The sequence below is a fragment of the Macadamia integrifolia genome, chromosome 3 (genome assembly GCF_013358625.1).
Source record: "Macadamia integrifolia cultivar HAES 741 chromosome 3, SCU_Mint_v3, whole genome shotgun sequence".
Taxonomy (NCBI): Eukaryota; Viridiplantae; Streptophyta; class Magnoliopsida; order Proteales; family Proteaceae; genus Macadamia; species Macadamia integrifolia.
This window is the reverse complement of record NC_056559.1, coordinates 12,870,931-12,872,161: the sequence shown is the minus strand read 5'-3', so window position 1 is coordinate 12,872,161 and position 1,231 is coordinate 12,870,931. Positions and strand designations below refer to the sequence as shown.

The window sequence follows — 1,231 nt, the reverse complement described above, 5'->3', positions numbered from 1 at the left end:
CCTACTGCCCAGCTTGTTATTTTGGTGGTTGGGTTTGTGATAACAACACATTAATGTTGGGTTCTCTAGAAGGCTATCATCCTCTGGACTGGGGTTGCTCTTGGCATGGGTGACTGGTTTGTTTAGGCGCAGTGAGGGGTGTTTGGATTTGTTCTATGGTTCGATTCATAGTGTCCGCAACCCATCAGAGAACCGGTCCAAGGATATTGTTGGGGTTGAACTTTTCCTTTTTAAGCCTAATGCAATTCCTTTGGTTCCATATAAAATAACATATTACAATGAACACTGAGAAGAAGTATCCCAGAACATGTTTAAGTAGTGCATGAAAAAAATACGAGTTGTGGAAAAGATGATGCTATGAGGTCATTCTCTTATTATCAAAGAGCACCTCTATTTATTATTTGAGCAAGGAAAAAATTAATCATAAAATTCTGAATCAGCTCACATTAAGGAAAACTGCACACACCCGAGCCTTGGCCCAACAGTTGACAATGTTTAATGAAGTACCTGCCTCAGGCCCAAGGGTGATCATTTGATCAGCTACCCTCAAGTGCATCGATACTTGGTTTGCACTAATTTCCTTGGTTTCCAATAAGTGTGACCTTTGACCCTTGTTGACTCCTTTGTGAGTCTGTGTTTGCCGCTATATGGGTCTATCCTTGAACTTGAACTTGAAAAATAAACATGGAAAACTACAAAATGCAACCTTCATCCATAGCGACATATGATCCCACCAAAAAATATAGCGCAAGATGATAAAGTATAGAAGAGAAGAAGTTGATCACATATGAGCATAGTAAACGTCAGGGTATGATAACTACCTCGCCAGAGTCTTCATCCTAAATGACCAATCAACGGTATATGTACACTTCATGACAAGGAAGTTCCAATTAAAAAACTCTATTTGCATTGAAATAAAATACTAAATGAGTCTTTCCTAACTCAACCATTAGTTGACATCTACCACCACCCAACCCCCCTCCACCCTCCACCCTCCACCCTCCACATCCAAGCATCCACTGAAAAATATCATTCAAAGGCCCACTGGTTCTCCCGCCGGACCTCCTCCTCTTCGTCGGGGGTAAAGTCATTCTTGATGTTGAACGTCTTCCTGATCTCTTCTGGGGTTTTTCCTTTGATCATATCCGCAACAGTCTGGCATGTCAGATCAAGCAGGCTCTTGATATTCAAATAGTTGGCCGCCTGGGGGAAAGGGGGAAAGGGGGGTGGG

The 1,231-nt window shown here is 42.2% G+C and overlaps 1 protein-coding gene across 1 annotated transcript in view; it reads right to left on the bottom strand.

The window, feature by feature from the left end:
- Positions 1-743: 743 nt before the first annotated feature.
- The window catches only part of LOC122073705 (SKP1-like protein 1B), a 6,986-nt gene continuing 6,498 nt past the window's right edge, over positions 744-1,231 (bottom strand). Inside the window, exon 2 of the mRNA XM_042638328.1 lies at positions 744-1,203. Coding sequence (XP_042494262.1) covers positions 1,030-1,203 — 174 coding nt within the window. The 3' untranslated portion in view covers positions 744-1,029. The remainder of the gene's footprint in view (positions 1,204-1,231) is intronic.